Genomic DNA, 16,821 nt, shown 5'->3' with positions numbered 1-16,821 from the left:
TCTTCTTCCTTTACCCTCCCCCACTTACCAGGTTGAAACTTCCATTTTTCAGACCGCTGCAAAACATCATGAGAGATGTCAGACAGAAAACCAAAAGCCATAAACTCTTGATTTTGTGCCAAGAAAAAACTCTTGGCGTTTACAAAAGGTACAAAGTTTACCCAGATAACCGTCCCGGTAATGAGAGTGGGATTATTACTTATCACACCTGAGACCAGTGTATAATGGATGGGTATTAAAATGATTAATGATCATTAGCGTTAACCCATTGAGATCAGTGATTCAGCAAATAATTGCAGCAGTTTGTTGTACGGTTATCCACCATTTTATTCTGGCCTGACGACTAGAAGACAATACTGGGGGGGATTCCACATCTTATTATAGTTCTGCAATTTTTGCCCCCCCCCCTCCTTGCTGTCTGTGACTGGAGCAATTATGATCGGCCTTCAGAGGCTTTGACGCATTCCTCATAATTATGTCCGTCTGACGCCGGTGTAGGACTTGTACAGTCAGATGCCCTGCAGGTGCCAATTCTATTTAGTTTGATTTTTCTGCCTCTAGATGCCAACAAACAATGCTGCCTTTCACTGACCGCAAGCAAAAAAATAAGTTAAAGGGAACCTGTCAAGATGATTTGTGCTGCCCGAACCAGCATGAATTGCAGCCACGTATATTCTCGGAAATGCTCCGGTGTCTGGGAAAAAATATACTTTGAAGATCCAGCTGGATACTGTAGCCAGAGGCAAAACTAGTCCGGCTATTTCCCAGCACTGCTAGGGGTCATTGCTGCGTCTATGTACACATGAAGGAGAGCCCTATCAATCACCTGTAGCGGCGCTGGGAAGAGCCGGCCTGGGGCAGTGACGGACAGGTTCTCATGTTAATAAAAAAAAAAAAAAAAATTGGATATTGAAGAACTTTTCATTATACAACAATGAAGTTTTATTACTATATAATGGAGATGAGCAGCTTGACTTGTGCTTTTCTGATCCGGCGCCCAGTTTAGGCCTCACGCAACATCATGGAGCCTAGTAAGTAGCGGGCAAAGATGTGAAGACTGGACTGGTTACCGGCCCTCAGAAGATGCACTAAATTCATCTTTAATGAATTTTATGCATTATACTCCAGAAAGCCCTTCATTAAGGCTGGAGTGCTCAATGTGTTTTAGATCTGTGTAGTAGAATGCAATCTATTACTCCCTGTTATCAACCATTTATGGTTTAATGAGAAGTCAAAGACCACACCCTAAGGGTGACTGATAACTGCATTTTTTTTTTTACGTTAGTGGCCCTTTAAGACTGGAATGACCGAACTGTAGAGATTCCGTAAGTTCCAAAATTATTTATTAGTGTCAAATCCATGTTGCCTTTTACATTTCTCAGCTGTAAATACAGGAAACTTTCTTTGCATGGAAGTGAAGACAACGTACAAGACACAGATATTTATTATATTCTCCTATAGATTCTTTAGATAGATTCTCTTTGGTGGGAACATAATTCTTGATGTGAAATATCGTCCCTGTAAACAACCATCTAGATACTCCCGTATTGTCTAAGGATCCTCCGACTTGGTCAACGGACAATAATGGAGTGAAGGCAGCCATACTCAAGTACAATGTCACTTAAAGGGGATCTCCTTCACTTACTTTTCACACAAAAATCTGACTTAATATAGTATGGATAACAGGGATTCAGTATTTGTAACCCCTCTTACCCTTTGCTGTTCTCAGACTACTGGCAATGTGTCTTACATGGTAAGCTGAGAACCTGGTTGCTATGGAAATACTCCAACAATCAGATTTAAATGGTTAAGCATTGTATACATCCATAGCAACAAGAGTATCCTGAGCATTGACAGGGAAGGGCAGCCAGTCTGCTTTATTAATCAAAAATAGGTGTAGGGCCCCTTTAAATGCACCACAGCCAACAATTTCCATGTAAGAATGGGGACCGTTTGTTTTCTTGGGCAGGGAAGATGTTTTAATGGTCGAAAATATGGTGACTTGTTAATCCCAGAGGTCATTAATTGAACCCATATTTTTTTTTACAACGTAGTGCAATACCCCACGATGCGGTATTACACTCCGGCAGCCCGTACAGATAGGAACATTACTGCTGACAATTTCACAATACAGATGATTACAACACAAGGGAATTGACCTACTCAAAAAGTGCAACGTAAAAACAGTGAGACAATGACAGCGGAAACGTGAGATAACGAGAGCGGCTTAAAACTGCAGCTCCTTCTGGATAGACCAGAGAGTGTCTGCGCTCTTCCTGAGACGCTCCTCTTCATCAGGCTTTAGGGTCATGTTCACCACATCTGTTATCCCCTGGTTACCCAAAACAGATGGGACGCTAAGGAAGACATCCTCCTTAATGCCGTGCATTCCCTGAAAAAAAAAGTTATATACGCTGAATATCCTGTAGGGGGCAGTATCAGAATATAACTATGGTACATAGGGAGCAGTATTATAGTAGTTATATTCTTTTCCATAGTCCTTTTCTTACAGTAGTCACCAGTCCACTGATTACCATACAGTTGTTGTGGGATCACGTACCTTCACCATTGTGGAAATAGGATGAACACGTCTGAGGTTCTTTAGAGTAGTTTCTGCAAGATCTGCAACTGACAGGCCGATGGCCCAGGAGGTGTATCCCTTCAGCTTGATCACTTCATAAGCACTACAAGGAGATTTCATCACAATCTGTAAGTGAACTTTTCCCCACTATGTGTACAAGCCACAGACAGAAGGCGACAGCATTTTGTCTGCGTGCAATATGGTATATGGCGGTGATGTGCAACCTGTGGTCAAACTACAGCAGGGCAGGTTGAGCGTTGTAGTGTTTGTCCGCACAGGATATATCTGTTACATATTTTCTTTAGCAAATCCACAGTCACAAAATCTCCACATTGTGGATTTTGCTGCAGATTTTACAGTCTGCACTGCAAAATGTAAAAACATGCGGCATGAATTGACATACAGTAGATATGAAATCTGCAGCGTGTGAATATAATTGTGTAAAGTCTCATCCATATTGCTGCCATTTTAATATGCAACAGCATTTGGGGTGGAATATTTGGTACAGATATGACCAGTAGTTAGACCGTAGCTGATGAGCCTGAGGTTGCAGGTCACTGGAGATGATTGGAGTTGTAGTTTTGCGCCAATCATCAGGCCGTGTACATACAGAATCTGTACCTATCAACTACTTGTTTGTGAACCTCCTTCCAGTTCTCCTTATCGTTGTCTGCTCCCAGGTCAGGATTCAGGGTCTTCAGAGAGACTCCGGCTACATTCACCCCACTCCAGACAGGCACTGAAAGAGCAAGGAAAAATCATAAGACTACGCAGAGACAGCCCTGAAAGGAGCACGGAAAACTATCACCTATTAATTCTAATTTCCCATCATGTACATTTCTACAGGCTCAGGAGCTGAGCCCACATTATACCAGGATGATGATAGCGGTGCTACACAGCTGGCATCAGCAGAAACCAGAGCTAGCTCCGATCACTGCTGGCAACAGCAGCTTTTAATAAAATGCTTCCAATGTACTTGCGCCCCATCTCCCATTGCCCTGCTTACTAAACAATTGCGGGAGCAGATGGGCTACCATGGTAGTTAGGGGATTGCTGAGGGTCCCCATGACTGCCATGATTGTCCTCCCATCTTGGGCTGGGCTTCATAGGAGAATGTCATTTTTACAATACTGTAGTACTGCAGCATATAATCTATTCTAATATATGTGCTCATAACAAAATTTGTTTTACTTAGGTTAGTTACCGCTCTAGTAGTACCGACTTGGGAGAATCAGGCTGCCAGATCCGTTTTACAGCACAATGAGCACCGTCAAAACAAAAGCGGAATGGAGGGTTTTTTTTGTTTGTTTTTTGTTTTTAAAACACCGTTTCACCCAACTTTGAATTTTTTTCCAATAGGTTTTATGGAAAAATATATAGTGTAATTAAAAACTGCAACTGGTCCTGCAAAAAGCAAGGCCTCCTACAGCTACACTGTCATAATAAAGTTATGGCATGGAGGGGAAAAAAAAGCCAAGTTTTTAAAGGGTTAAGGAACATTACAGTATATAGCAGAGCTGAACAGCTACTTCTCCCGGTAACAGCTGACATTCAGGACCACAGGGATATTCCCCAATGACCTTTCTGAGCCTTTCGGGGTGAAGGCCGCAGCATCTGACCTACTTGAGTTACCAGCTTGACCTTTCCAAGGAGGTAAATATAGACTGGGTCTAAGGTTACGTGCGGTTTCATCTTCAGTCGCTGTCTCCCCGATGATTGCACTCACCGCTAGAGTCTCCGTGTTCACCGATGACCCAGCCGTGACAGCTCAGGGAGTGAATGCCCAACCTCTCCCCCATGAGGTAGCGGAAACGAGCAGAGTCCAGGTTGCAGCCACTGCCGATGACACGGTGCTTGGGGAAACCACTGATTTTCCAGGCTACGTAAGTCAAGACATCAACTAAGGAGAAGGATAAAGAGAACAAGTTTGCATTTAACAGTTCTATCTATTGCTCCCAGGTATCATCCAGTCAGACTGCAGTTTAAAGGAATGTGACCCCCATGAACACTTCTGTATATCATATATCACTACTGCCGAGAACCTCCAGGGACTTCAGCGCTATTATAATCTGTGGATTTTGGGGTTAGTGGCCCTTTAAAACTAAAAGGACCAAGCTCCACTTGGGGCAGGGACTAGGCCAACATTGCTTGTGCTCCTGGGTCAGTACTGCTATTGCACAGGACTGCCTCAGCCCCTGGGTTCACAGCATGGGGTACTGCAGCGCAGGACTCACCGGGATTGGAAACAATCAGCAGGATGCAGTTAGGACTGTGTTTTACAATATTAGGAATGATAAATTTGAAGATGTTGACGTTGCGCTGCACCAGGTTCAGGCGGCTCTCTCCTTCTTGCTGACGGGCTCCGGCTGTGACCACCACCAGCTTGGAATTGGCTGTGACACTGTAATCTGCAATAACAATAGTTAAGTCACCATCACAGCAGTTTATCTGGCGGCTTTTCACCGCCATACAGTTTTAGTGGGCATCAAGCCAAATTTAAAGGGGTCCGTCTGACGACGCTGTTACAAAACAAAGCTCCGCTGCAGATTAATGAAATGTGCAGCACAACCATTAATGTTTTAATTCATTGACAGCAAGCAGAGATCTTAAAACTTCACCATGTAATTTAATACTGAATTCACACAGTCACCATTAACGGACCGAGTACAGACCGCAATGTCCGGACCGGCTGCTGGCCTTCCAACCTGAAATCGGATTCGTATCTACTTAGGCGGCTGTTGAGACAATCAGGAGACCCGCAGCCGATCCGGACATTATGGTCCATACACCAATCATTGGATGTCTGAAACGGGCCCTAGTTCTTAAAAAAAAAAAAAAGTGGACCCTTTAAAGGACATGGACACCTTCAGTTGCATTTTTTGGTTAAAGGACAGGATTTGCTATTGGGTTTTATTGAAATATATTGCCCCATTTGCCCTTTATCTATTGCTTGCTGCAGAATGAATTGACAGAGTCAGAGCGCTCACTTTTTACGGAAGAAGGTATAACTTTATATTCTTTCTTCTGAGCCCCTCTCGGGTGACTTATGGCCAAAGTTTTACAACTTTACATTGTTATAAATCTGCTGAGAGGCGCTAATAAGACAACAGATAAGAGTTGTAAACTCTCCCATCAGAACTAGCTCATAGCTGGAATCCCAGTTAACTCATTCTGCAACTTGCAATACGCAGGTTATAGAAGAAAACAATCAACATTTTTTAATGAAACCCTAATGCAAAAAAAAAAAAAAAATTATCAAAATTTAAGCCAAAGATACAGCTTTTAAAGTGAAAAATAATGACCCCCCCAAAAGGTAGTATTGCCTTTAAGGGTAACAGTGGGCGTACAGTGGTCCTAATTGGGTTGGTCCATGGTACCGGGATTGTCTGCAGGTTAATATTTAATGGGGAACGTGTCAATTTGGGTTCCCCTATGTGGATCACTGACTTACCTTTCCCAGACACAATCTTAGGAGTCCGCAGGAAGAGACTGCCATGTTGTAAATCCATCATTTCACCCTTCAGTTTGTCTTCAATCACATCGACCAGGGCAAGTTCATCCGCCAGATCCTGCAGAAGAAATGTACAATGAAAAGATATGAAGAATAGGATACAGAAACGTCCTGGTAAATGATGGGAGTTGTCTCACCTTCTGCAGGACGCTGATGGCACAGGCCATACCGACTGCGCCAACGCCGACAATGGTGACCTTATTCTGGGAGGCCGCCGCCTCGGGCACCACATTGTGGATCAGCTTCTCCTTGGTACTTGCCATCTTGCTCTGCTGAAATAAGCACAATGCAGACTTAGGGCCGGGATAAAGGGCACCGGGCGTTGTACATTAACCCACAGCCTCATGACTGCAAACAAGAACTGTATCGGAGTCCATAAACATGAAGGCAAGGACGCCACATACCCACGGACGCAATCATGTGACCGCTCCGATAAGGCGTCTAGACTATACCGTACTATGAACAGGACTGAGTATTCTCAGACCGGCATTAAAGTATTTACACCATAATAACATGTCATTTTATCTGTTTCTAGGAAAGCTGGTGGCCATCCTCTTGGCTGCTAAAACTTTTACCAAACTTTCCCAAACTCCTGAAAACACACACATCTATATATACACATATACTATATATGACAAACTCAGCTCAGCTATTTACAGCAGCTCATTGTGGCTTTTCCTATCAGAATAAATTGGACGGGACCCAAGTGTCAGCAGGAAGTAAAGGCCGAGGGGTGAGGGCGCGTTATAGTCACAGACGCCATAACAGCGAGACAACACTTCTCAGCCTGAACCTTCTGATCCAATATGGCAGCTTGTGTGTAATAAACAGACGCCATTCTGTAGCTAAAGGGTGAAGTCAAACCATACATGGATTATATATAGTCAGGATCCACCCACATGACAAAAAACAGGACAAGGACAGTTTCACATGTCCGACCAGTCACGATCCGTCCAGATTGGGTCTCCTATGTTCAGGCCTGGAGACCTGCAACCTGCATGAACCACAGAAAAATACCTAGACGGTGCACAGATGGAGACCCTGTCATCCAAGTGCTGTTGGATCCCACACTCATAGTAAAGGGGGCCAAAAATTTTGTGAAAATTGATATTACTTTCATGTCTGCAAATAAGACGGACATATTTTGCGTCTGCGCTCTATTACCGTATTCGCACATATAGAACGTAAACTAATTATCTCTACAGCTGTTCACAAAGTTCACATGGACCAAACCCTGATGAAAAATAAATATATTTTTTAATGTACAAAAAAAAAAAAGTATGGGGCACAGGATATATATTTTTTCCTTATGGGAATACTATTAGTCATAACCTCCAGTCTGATATATACACCTGCAACACCGGCTCTTAACGTGATGTAACGAGGCCTAAACGGTGCAGCCTGGGGCGTCTCTACGATCCCTTTATTTTATATAGATTTCTATGGCATCAAGAACTTTCGATAATATGGTGACTGTCAGGGTCCATTTATGGTGAAGTTGAGGTATCTGCATGTTGTGACGCCATGGAAACACGACAAGGTCACCGAAAGAGAAGGACATTTACCCTCTAGGGAATACATAGTGTTTCCATGGCTACAATGATCTCTGGGAATAGAGGTTGATGAGCTAGAGATATATAGATATATAGATATATATATATATATATATATATATATATATATATATATATATATATATATATATATATATATATATATATATATATATATATATATATATATATATACACACACACACGATGGCCTCCTCCTGGTGGAGATGTGACATCACATATGTAGTGACAGGGTACAAGGATGTCTGCAGTCAAGGGCACAGGACGTGGTATACAGACCACCATTTGTGAATATTATATACAGAGGAGCACCCACAACACAGGAAACTGAAATTGTTTTTTTTTTTTGTTTCTTTTTGCAAAACTTGAGAAATTCTGGGGTTATTGCCCAACTCCACCAAGTGATGTAACCTGCACCATGTGACTGCGGGTTATTACACCGGACTCTTCGAGGATCCCTACTATCACCCTGGGTGATAATCAGATCATTAGTAAGGACCTGTCACTTGTGATGCGCAGAAGACAAAGGACGAAAATGAGAAATGGGCGAGGTGATCATACCTAAAAGATTATTTCTCCTATTTCCTAATATTCTAAGCAGCAGCGGCCCCACCCTTCTCATCTCCGCATCCCCTCCAGGACTGACTGAATGCATGGAAGCAGAGGATGAGGGGGCACAGTGCCAGCATGACACCACCATCCCCAGTTACTTCCTATCAGACACATGAACAAATGAAATCTGGGCTATAAATACTGCGGCCTGAAAAATGGGGCCGACACCGTGACACCATAGATTCTGCATCTGATGAGGTGACCCAGGAATGGGCAGAAAGGCTGTATCCCCAGAAGTGCAAAGTGTACAGAAATGCAATATAATAAAATATATATATATATATATATAATCAGTGTAATGAAACGCCATATAACAAGCAGTGCAATGTATAGATTTACAGTATATCCATGCTAGGTATGGCTGTATCCCCAGAAGTGCACTGTATACAGAGGAATGTAGCAGTGCAATGTATAGACTAGTGTATATGTAGCAGTGCAACGTATATAGATGTATGTAGCATTACAATGTACAGATTATATTCGTGCAATTTATAGATATATCAGGGCAATGCATCATGACATGTAGCATGGCAGTGTATGTATTATATTAGTGCAATGTTTATTCTTGCTGATTATATGTATTAAAAACATTTTTTTGCAAAATCAAAAGGAAACAAAACATTTACACACCCTTCATTTCCATTAGTAGTGCACCCCACCCCCACCGTATGATAGAACACAGTTCTTTGCAGAGCAGTGCCCCCTCACTATACAGCTGGTGCAGAGCAGGGCGTCCCCCGGGGCCGCAGTGCAATGTCGGGTGTGGACGGCCGCTCTCACCTGGGTCTATGTCTCTTCCTCAGCTGCTGCTGCGCTCCGCTCTGCACAGAAGCCCCGGCGGAGGGATACGTATATATATCGGGGTTGTCCTTGACGTTAGCAGTGATGCGTACCTCATTTGCATAGCTCGCGGACGTGCCTGCTCTCAGGTTCTGCGGCTGGCGGAGAGATCTAGTGTGAAGTGATGCAGTGATGAGGCTGATGCTGGATGAGAATGCGGACCAATAGGATCAGGCGGCGCCGAGGAGGATGATAAACGTGCGATACATGCACAGAGAGCCCCCATAACAGTGTGCCAGCCCAAACTGTCCATAACACTGTGCCTGATGCAGATCCCCCATAACAGTGTGCCAGATACAGATCCTCAATAAGTGTCATCCACAGATCACCCATAACAGTGCATCAGCCACAGATCTCCCATAACAGCCCGTCATCCACAGATCCCCCATAACAGTGCGTTACCCACTGATCCCCCATAACAGTGCGTCATCCACAGATCCCCCATAACACTGCATTATCCACACATCCCCCATAACAGTGCGTCACCCACAAATCCCCCATAAAGTGTCACCCACAAATCCCCCATAACAGTGCGTCATCCACAGATCCCCATAACAGTGCATCATCCACAAATCCCCCATAACAGTGCGTCATCCACAAATCCCCCATAACAGAGCGTCATCCACAGATCCCCCCATAACACTGCATTATCCACAGATCCCTCATAACAGTGCGTCATCCACAAATCCCCCATTACAGTGCATCATCCACAAATCCCCCATAACAGAGCGTCACCCACAGATCCCCCCATAACACTGCATTATCCACAGATCCCCCATAACAGTGCGTCATCCACAAATCCCCCATTACAGTGCGTCATCCACAAATCCCCCATAACAGAGCGTCACCCACAGATCCCCCATAACAAAGCGTCACCCACAAATCCCCATAACAGTACATCCTCCACAGTGCGTCATCCACAGATCCCCCATAACAGTGCGTCATCCACAGATCCCCCATAACAGTGCGTCATCCACAGATCCCCCATAACAGTGCGTCATCCACAGATCCCCCATAACAGCGTGTCATCCACAGAGCCCCCATAACAGTGCGTCATCCACAGATCCCCCATGACAGTGCGTCACCCACAGATCCCCCATAACAGTGCGTCATCATCCACAGATCCCCCATAACAATGTGCCAGACACTTGTGTAGATGTGGGTGACGGCATTCTGCACGCAGCACTACACAAGATATGGAGACCCTATAAAACCAGAATATAAGGCCGCATTCACATGTCCGATTTCCGCGCACTACTGCTAGCTGTCACTTTCACAGACAGCACTCATACCTGTGATAATCTATAGGGCTGTTCACATATTCATGATTTTTTGTGGACCAAGCGTTGCACGGAAAATCAGAGACGTATCCTATTTTGATTCCAGGGTCAAAATTGACAGAATTTAAAGGTGTAAAGTTGACGGGAAGGACACAAGATTTTTCCCAGTTAAACAAAGTCATCTCTTGTCATCTGTTGCGTCTTGTGAGAACATGATAATATCATTCACATATAGACACATTGTATTGTGTAGGGGCCTTGGATGAAGCCTGTGATCTCCAGGATAGAGCGGATAATGGCTGACAATGGCTCCATTGCATTAGCACATAACATTGGGGGTATCCCTGCAAGGAGCCCCGAAATAGGGGAAAATAGCCTGAAATTTACCGGTATCCGTTGACCCGTGCGTGCGCCACTGGGACTGGATATAAAAGTTTAACCCATCTAGTAAATACTGTCACGGGTACACCATGACAGAGAGGGGCCAGATGACCGCAGCATCTGATTTCACGCACTCCTGCACTGATCAGAAGTACTTTGCCTTCATATTAAACGGTGCAGGTTTCTGTTAGCAGTACAGGGGTTAAACTGTGCAGCTTAGAGTCTCTGAAGCTTCCCAGCTTGGATGATCACAGCTGTTCAGTATTGGCCACTCCCCTCTCCTATATATACTGGCCTCTGGCAATGTGGATTGCCAGTGTAAATCTTGTACTGCTCAGTTGTTGGTAGAGGCGCTTACAGTGTTGATCTGTGACTGTTTCTTGGCGTTTCGGCTGTGTGCAAATCCTCATCCTCTCCTATTTTTTTGCCTTCCTTTTCTCCCTGGTGTTCCTCTCTGTTGTCTGTGAGTGCATATTTGTGTGATTGGTATATTCATTTATCCCTGTACATCCTTGTTTGTCTAGTTTGTGTATATATCTACACTTCCTCCCCCACTTCGCTGGCTGGGGGAGGTGGACAGATATAAGGCTGATTCAGGAATTCAGCAAGGTACGTGGCCCATGCGTCTTAACCATCAGAAGTAGTCCAGGGAGCAGGGATAGCTAGGGCGCCCCTAGCGTTAGGGACAGGGAAGGGGCTCCTGGCCCTGGGTAATCTGACAACAGAATCATGACAAATACAGGTCCAAAGCCCACCCTACACATCGTCTCCCAAAAGAACTCCCACTTGATGATTTTCCCGATATGAACCTAGTTTGGTCTCCATGAATAATCTGCAGGGTTCAAGACTACAGTCAATTCATTTTTACATCAGATTGCAATAACAAGATGGGTCTATACGAAGCACAAAGGATTGAGGTCCCTCCAAGGTTTATGGAATCTCTCCCAGTTTTGAGGGGTCCCTACCAGGTTGGGAGGTGAAGTCCTTCTTCACATGTGATTTATCCAAATGCGAGGAAAGTGAAGCCAGCGCTCATTGGTCGTAGGAATCGCATGAGCCTCAGGAGAGCCAGTGCCAACACTGCTGTAACGGTACTGGAGGTGAGTATAGGTGTAATTAGGTTACTGGGGGGAAACATAGGGCTGTCCGAGTAATGGGCAACCCCTTTAATCACTGTAGTCACTGGAGGTTTTGAGGTTCAGTTTGCCACTTAAATCGTCATTTTCAAAATATCCGTGAGTCATATGGAAAGAGCTACGTTGCTCCTTTTCTCTAAGCAAAAGGGTATATGCCCGCGTGGCTTCAGGGGTAGGATTTTGGAGACATTGCAGTTCCTATCTCGTAACCACTGTTGTGAGTACATAGGTTTCTCCTTAGGTCCCCCACAGCAGTGGCCAGGATCCCCTTGACATTCGCTCTAAAGGTATCCCAGTATCGCAACACCTGTCACCCAAGGTGTGGGAAAGACTTAGTGCAACACAAAGGGAAGAGGGAAAGGGAGTCCAGACTCTAGGGAAAGGGGGGAAGTGAGACCTCCTAGGTTGATCTAGCGTCACCCTGTCTCCCCTAACATCCCTGTATTGGCTCTTCACCAATCGCCACACGTGTGCATCGCCCTGTCTTTCCCTGGCATATGTCTATGGCTAGGGAAGGGAGGAGATGAGCACTAGTCGAGCTCCACTAAACACTATAGACAACAAGGGAGGACAAACAGGGGGAACTTGCTTAGCTTTAGACGACTCCACACAAATGCGCATACGTCCTCAAGCTCCAGAGAGGACTAAGTACTGCTCTTGCTAAACCTTCACAAGCAGTAATGAATATCGCCGGCACCTCCCTCTGAAACACAGCAGGTGTTTATATACCCAGGCAGGGTGTTAATTAGCCAGAGGAAGGTAGCCGCTGGGTCCTAGAGACAGCCAGCCTCTAAGAAGATGTCTGTAATGCCAAACGTAGAGATCTCCTGCAACCAATTGCAGGGCGACTGTCTGTCACTTCTGACACACCCGTGACAACACCTTCCCAATATTGTCCAAAAGATAGGCGTTCCATCTCTCCACAAAATAAAGTGATGGGAAAAGAAGAGAGAACCAGAATGGATTCATAAGACATAACGGCTTCGGCCGTAAAGGGACACAGCAGGTGGGGCATGGTCCGTGGCCGGGCAAGATAGGTATTCACATGAGTTAACCCATGCCAGGGTTGGATCCGATTCCATTTCCATTTAGTATTTCACAGATGCAATAAGCAGTAATAAGAACCATCCACTGCTGAACCCGCCTTACATCCTCCATGAATTGCAGTCACCTATATGGGAGTTTCATCATGCAGCAGCCATCGGCCTCTGTGATTACAATGGTGTCATATGATGTCTGCAGGTAGAGGTGAATGTGCATTGTACAGACCCCACTGCAGAATGCAGACTACGGTGAGGGTCTAGGGTGGACATAAGACAGCCAGAGACGGACTACTGAGCCAATCCTGGTGTAATGCAAGTGGATATGACGCGCCCCCTGGGACATATTCCTTTTTGAGGGGAATACCCGGCACCGGATCAGATGGGGGGTTGTAGTCTCCGAGCGGCTGTGACCCGGTCCCGTGCCCAGGGCGTCAAGCTCAGGGTTATGTGGCAGTCTTTACTGATGTTATTAAAGTTCGTTGTGTCGACTACGCCACCCGTTGTGATGCGGTCACTGTGGCCGCCGCTGCAGCAGGGTCCGCTGAGGCTGATGGTGGATGCGCAGCTTGGTGGGATAACCCCCAACGGGAGGGGTATAGCCTCAGAGGGGACAGGCGCAGAGGATGGGGGTTGTGGTGGTGCGGTGCAGCCGGTAATGATGACAGACTCGGGTAGTGCAGTTAAGGGTCTTTACTTACTGCAGATGTTCCTGGTCACTCTAGCTCCAAGTGACCTCCCGAGCCGTGCTGCGTCCACCAGGTCCTGGATCCGGCCAACCCCCAAACAAGTCCGGAGCGTGGCCCTGAGCTCTCCCTCTGTCCTTTCTTCAGCCGTCCCCACCAGTGATTCACCTAAGTCCAGCTCCCTCGGGCCTTCTGTTGGGCAACCTTTGGCCTAAGGTTCCCTGACCCTTCCTGTGGTGTGCCTTCAGGGTGAATGTAGTGGGTGACCGTGACAGACACTGCCCACGGTCTCCGGTCTCTGGCTGGGGAATGTCTTTACCCCCACCAGCTTGGGTTCCGGTACCCTCTTGCTGACTCCTCACCCGGTGTTCTTATTTGGGTTCTTGGGTCCCTTCTTTGTCCCCCTCTGGGTCTTTCTTCACTCCACTCTCTCTCTCTCCAGGGCTGCTGTTTCCTGCTCTCTGCATCTGACTTGTCCTCTGCAGCTGACTGACTGACCCTGATTCTAAGTTGGTGCCCTCCTTATATATCCCTCTATGTGTGAGCTCAGGTGACCAGCACCCAATGAGCTCCTACCACTACCCAGACTGCTCCCCCTATCTGCCCCTACACTACATGGGATGTTCCTCCCCCCTCCCACTCCAGCCAGGAACAGGCTCGGTCGCACCTGCACATTTCTAAGTGGGAGTGCCGTCGGCCTGCTCCTCTGGAATGGGATGTATGTAGTGCATGCAGTCTATCTGAGCTCAGTTCCACACTCCTTCCTTACCCGGGAGTGGAATATCACACCTCTGGGTTGAGGTGCAATACTCCTGTAGCAGCCGAATCCTCAGGGTGCTACATTCCCCCCTGGTAAATCACAGCACGTCCTCGGGCTGTAAGACATAAAACACCAAAAACATACAAAATTTTTATATCAACATATAAAACATGTAAAACATTATATATATATAAAACTTTTTCATATAAACATTCTCGTCGTCTCTGGTTTCAGGTTCCTCCTCCGGACACTGTGCAACGTGTGTCCGGGAAAAGTGCGACAGTCTTTCTAGAAAAATGGTTTCTCCTATAAAACCGGTAGGGGGCGCTTTAGGAAGCGCAACTATATACAGGGGAATTTGGAAGTTGGCCGCTCTCAGTCCTCGGCCAGGTAGAGGGAAGGGAATGGCTGCTCACAGTCCTCAGCCTGCAGGATGAAGGGGTTAACGGGTAAAACAGTTCACTGGTCCCAACGGGGACTATTTTAGCAGCAACAACAGTTCCAGTTCCTTTATACCCTGATTGGGTAACTATTTACAACACCTGCTCTGCCGCACTCAACGGCGTCTTCCTCCTGCTCTTTGCTTATAGCTGGTTGTTACTTCAGACCCGTCCGGGTCCTCTTGCTCCTCCTCCTCGCACCGCAACTCCTCCTCCGTCAGGCGGTGTACGTGGAGGGCGTAAGGTCCTTTGGCACACTTGTGCCGGGTGAAAGTGACCTCGTCTCCGACGTAAAGGTCACGGCCTTTGTGACCTTCCGGCAGGTGGGACTCGACGTCTCTGCGGGTCACAAAAACGTCACCGCGGTTGTTACGGTCCCGAATAAAGCCCCACCCATGCTGCGGGTTGAACTTTATCACTGTCCCGATGGTGCGGGGACAATGCGCTGCACGGGGGTTCCTCCTAGTCCGGCTCTTCTGCTCCGCGCTCTGGATTTGGGCCTGTTGTTCTCTGACCCGCCTCTCCTCCCGTTCTCTCTTAAACTCTGCCAGCTGTTGACGGCAACACTCTGTACGTTCAGCTGCGGCTGCCCGAGTTTCTCCGGTGAACCCCATCAAATCTTCTCCCGTGGGGTCCCACACGAATTGGGCTTCTGCTAGAGGAGGCGAGACCCGAGCCACGGGCTTCGGAGCCGGGATTAGGGGCTCACACAAGGGCCCTAGTCTTTGCTGCCGCTCCAGCTCAGGGTACCCTTCGGGCCAGATGAAGGGCCGCCCGTCCGGCCATGTGAGCTGGCCGAAGAGGTCCTCCCCCAGGTGTGGCACCCTAGGTATTGCGGGCGCGGTGGTGGTGGCGCCCGGGTTGCCCAGGCCTTGCGGCCAGGCCTGGGGCACCTGGAAGGTGAAGGGCACCGTTAGGACGGCGGCGCCCTGGGCTACCTGGCCTTGCGGCCAGGCCGGAGGCTCCACGGAGGTAGGGGGCGCTGTTGGTGATGCGGCGCCCGGGGGTACTAGGCCTTGCGACCAGGCTGGTGGTAATTCCTGCTTTGTCACGCTCCGGGTCGGGGCGCGTGACGTCACAGGGGTCGCTGCGGCGGCTTCCGGTCGGGGCCTAGTCCATGGCGGTGACCTGGCGGCTACGGGCACAGCAGGGGGACTTTCGGGCTCTGCGACGGGGAGCTGGGGCAGGTAAGCGGTGTCACGGCTTGGGGTATAGGCGTCCCCTTTACCTGCCTCCATGCGTTCGGCTCCCTCCTCGGCGCCGTCTCCGGCCTTGGGTCCTCCTGCGCCATCCTCAGAGGCGGTCTGCTTCCTCTTCCAGGGTAGCGTGCTCCGTTGACTGGTCTCTGCTTGCTGGGTCATCTCCCGGCTCCACTCCGCCAGTATCTCGCGCTGTACCCGGGCCATCCTCCTTGCGAGGCCCTCCAGGGCAGTTTGTGCACACTCCCGGTCTCGGGGGAGCTGCGCTAGGATCTCCGCTAGACCTAGCGGGGTTGTGGACTCTAGCAGGCTCCTGACCATCGGGTCGGTGCTGCTCTGCTCGGCTTCCGGCAGGCTCCTGGCCAGCGGGCCGGTGCTGCTCTGCCCTCCTTCCTCGGTCTCTAGCAGACTCCTGGCCAGCGGGCCGGTGCTGTTCTGCTTTCTCTCCATCTCCGGGTAAGCTCCTCCGCTACTCCTCGTTAGACCTCTTGCCTCCGGGTGCGCTCGCTCCAGACTCCTCCAAGCGACACCCATCTTTGCTCTTTTCTTTCGTCTCCTCCCACTTCGAGGGCGGTCCCGGGGCAACTCGGTGACTGTCAGCTCCAGGGGGAGTTCTTTCACGCTGACAGACACCTCCAGCATCACAGTCTCCGCTGGTGGGGGCGGTTTCCACTTTTGGCGCCATTTTCTGTCCCGGCCCACGATGGGATGTGGCCTCTTGCCCTCCTTTGGCACGCCCATAATGGCGTCCGCTGCTCTTCCAAGGCGGGAAATCTGCGGT

At 47.9% G+C, this 16,821-nt stretch overlaps 1 protein-coding gene across 2 annotated transcripts; it reads right to left on the bottom strand.

Annotated features, from left to right (window-relative positions):
• Positions 1-1,326: 1,326 nt before the first annotated feature.
• LOC141173791 (L-lactate dehydrogenase A chain) lies at positions 1,327-9,198 on the bottom strand. Of its 2 annotated transcripts, none has more exons than XM_073658210.1 (8): positions 9,059-9,198; positions 6,230-6,361; positions 6,033-6,150; positions 4,816-4,989; positions 4,308-4,481; positions 3,203-3,320; positions 2,561-2,684; positions 1,327-2,392 (listed from the first exon to the last, which is right to left on the bottom strand). In XM_073658210.1, the coding sequence occupies exons 2-8, from the start codon at positions 6,353-6,355 to the stop codon at positions 2,228-2,230; spliced, it is 999 nt and encodes a 332-aa protein (XP_073514311.1). In that variant the 5' UTR covers positions 6,356-6,361; positions 9,059-9,198; the 3' UTR covers positions 1,327-2,227. The 2 variants fall into 2 exon arrangements, with proteins under 2 accessions (XP_073514311.1, XP_073514310.1); XM_073658209.1 differs by having other exon boundaries at positions 6,230-6,364; positions 9,059-9,194.
• Positions 9,199-16,821: the final 7,623 nt, after the last annotated feature.

Source organism: Phyllobates terribilis, unplaced genomic scaffold (assembly GCF_046119375.1).
Source record: "Phyllobates terribilis strain yellow unplaced genomic scaffold, ASM4611937v1 Scaffold_13__5_contigs__length_258822181, whole genome shotgun sequence".
In the NCBI taxonomy this organism is placed as follows: domain Eukaryota; kingdom Metazoa; phylum Chordata; class Amphibia; order Anura; family Dendrobatidae; genus Phyllobates; species Phyllobates terribilis.
Note: the sequence above shows the minus strand (reverse complement) of the source record. Positions and strands in the feature narration are given on the sequence as shown.

Bases quoted from the DNA above. Each gene is read 5' to 3' on its own strand.
- LOC141173791 (XM_073658210.1), bottom strand. From the start codon at position 6,355: ATGGCAAGTACCAAGGAGAAGCTGATCCACAATGTGGTGCCCGAGGCG. The intron at 2,685-3,202 runs GTACAGATTCTG...ATCTCCTTGTAG, and splicing joins CACAAACAAGTAGTTGATAG to TGCTTATGAAGTGATCAAGC. The intron at 2,393-2,560 runs GTACGTGATCCC...TTTTTTTTTCAG, and splicing joins CTATTTCCACAATGGTGAAG to GGAATGCACGGCATTAAGGA.